The sequence below is a fragment of the Terrapene carolina genome, unplaced genomic scaffold (assembly GCF_002925995.2).
Source record: "Terrapene carolina triunguis isolate 2854851 unplaced genomic scaffold, T_m_triunguis-2.0 Scaffold440, whole genome shotgun sequence".
NCBI lineage: Eukaryota > Metazoa > Chordata > Testudines > Emydidae > Terrapene > Terrapene triunguis.
This window is the reverse complement of record NW_020664791.1, coordinates 53,680-55,482: the sequence shown is the minus strand read 5'-3', so window position 1 is coordinate 55,482 and position 1,803 is coordinate 53,680. Positions and strand designations below refer to the sequence as shown.

Below are 1,803 nucleotides of genomic sequence, written 5' to 3'. Positions count from 1 at the left end.
CAAATCACGTAGCTCAATATTACAGGAAACGTTCCATTTGATATAAAATATATTAAATAATCTTCACATTTGAGCTGTGAATGGAGCCATGTCATGTGACCTGCCCCCAAACCCCCGGGTACTAATCTATAAATAGTACACCATTTAGCTCAGGTTTCAGTGCAAATTAGATTTCTTAAATAGACTGAAATAATATTTTAAATACATGTATATATGTCAGGTTATTTCCACTAAGCCAGCAAGTGGCACCAACACTAGATGCACCAGCAGGAAGGGTGCCCTTTGAACATTAACACTTTCATTGCTGGGCAAGGCTTGGTCCCTGGTCTGTCCCCTGCTCTGCTCAGTTCAGTTCCAGATGGGTCACGTACTCCTGAACCCAGTCCTCTTTGGGGTTAGCACAGACTTCACGGCCCTTCTTGGTGATAAATCTGCCGAACAAAAAACATTTGGATTAGAACAAGGGGAACTTTGTGAGTGGAGAGAACCAAATGTCTCCTTTTAAAACCTCTCCTCTCACTAATACCAGCTACACCCAGATCCCGTAGATTAGGGGAACATTTTCCAAAACACCTACGTGATTTAGCTGCCAAAGGCCCATTCTCAAAAGTGATCTAGCCACATCGGAGCACGAGGTCCATCGACTTTCAATGAGACTCAGCTCCTGTGTGTCTCAATCACTTCCGATAATGGGACTTCAATGACTCAGCAGCCTCGCGCCTTTGAAAATTGCACACCCTTAGTCTGCTCCGTTCTCTTTCTCTGGTGCAGTCTCTGCCAGAGCCCCCCGCCCCACATTCAGTGTGTCTTAAGAAACCCCCAAGGCCAGTAACTGGGGGACACAAAACATTTCTCTCTCTGTCTCAGGGTCTGAAGTTTGTACTTACACTATGGCCGTCTGGGAGCACATGCTGTTGGTGTCATAATAATCCACCACCAAGCCGCGTGGGATCTTCCGGGATGCGTAGGTAAAGCAGCAGGCAGTCGGGGGATCGGAGCCAACTGAAAGAGACGGAGACAACAAACATGAGTGTGTGCTGAGCTGTATGCAAAGAAAAGCCCCTCTAGCAGCCTGGGGGACGTGGGACAGGGCAGGAAGAGAAGACTTCCAGCCGTAGGGAGTTGGGATGAGGAAAGGAGGTGAAGGAAGGAGGGAAATGGGAGAGATTTTCCTCCAGTAATTCCTTCCATCCTTTCCTCTTTCCTGGACACAGCCAGATCTGAAAGTTCTTGTCAGATCCTTGGTGGGCTGCTGGCTGCAGCCCTGACACCACCAGGGCTCTCCCCTCCCCAGAAGAGAGCTCCTTGCCCTGCCTCGACCAGCGAGAACCTGCTGGCTAGGAGCTGGCAGAAGGAACCATCTCCCGGCTACAACATTTCTCCTTCCTTCTCTGAAGGGAAACACTGAACGAGAGGAGAGAAGCTGGACTCACTTGGGGCAGAGGAGGCCTGCGAGCAGAAGGCAGCGACGAGGAGAACGGCGAGGGCAGCCACGGAGACCTTCATGTTGCTGTTGGGTGAGGATGAGCGTCAGGAGCAGAAGCAGACCAGGGACTCTTGAACACTCCTTCTCCTTCTGATGCTGCACCCAAGGACAATCTGTCCTTTTATAGGCGCCTGGGGGGGCGAAGCGGAGGGAGATTGCGAGGGAATTTCCAGTGCGGTGGTCAGCTGATGTCAGGGTGCCGTTGTGCTGATTGCAGGAAAAACTGAGTGGCTGCGAAGGGCTAAGATTTGAGTCATAATTTGCTGTTACTTCACCAGTGAAGGGGAGGAGCTGCCTTGAGCATGATTGTTTCATAT

General features: G+C 50.2%; 1 protein-coding gene across 2 annotated transcripts; it reads right to left on the bottom strand.

Annotated features, from left to right (window-relative positions):
- Nucleotides 1-343: 343 nt before the first annotated feature.
- On the bottom strand, nt 344-1,515 carry LOC112113700 (C-C motif chemokine 4-like). Of its 2 annotated transcripts, none has more exons than XM_026658412.1 (3): nt 1,434-1,515; nt 888-1,002; nt 344-431 (listed from the first exon to the last, which is right to left on the bottom strand). In XM_026658412.1, exons 1-3 carry the CDS (start codon nt 1,504-1,506, stop codon nt 344-346), a joined length of 276 nt encoding a protein of 91 aa, XP_026514197.1. In that variant the 5' UTR covers nt 1,507-1,515. The 2 variants fall into 2 exon arrangements, with proteins under 2 accessions (XP_026514197.1, XP_026514196.1); XM_026658411.1 differs by having other exon boundaries at nt 344-418; nt 890-1,002; nt 1,434-1,506.
- Nucleotides 1,516-1,803: the final 288 nt, after the last annotated feature.

What these genes read in the sequence shown, in the direction of transcription:
- LOC112113700 (XM_026658412.1), bottom strand. Translation starts at nt 1,506, where the DNA reads ATGAAGGTCTCCGTGGCTGCCCTCGCCGTTCTCCTCGTCGCTGCCTTC. An exon ending in GCAGGCCTCCTCTGCCCCAA is followed by an intron (nt 1,003 to 1,433) that starts GTGAGTCCAGCT and finishes CGTCTCTTTCAG; the next exon opens with TTGGCTCCGATCCCCCGACT. An exon ending in TGCTCCCAGACGGCCATAGT is followed by an intron (nt 432 to 887) that starts GTAAGTACAAAC and finishes TTTGTTCGGCAG; the next exon opens with ATTTATCACCAAGAAGGGCC.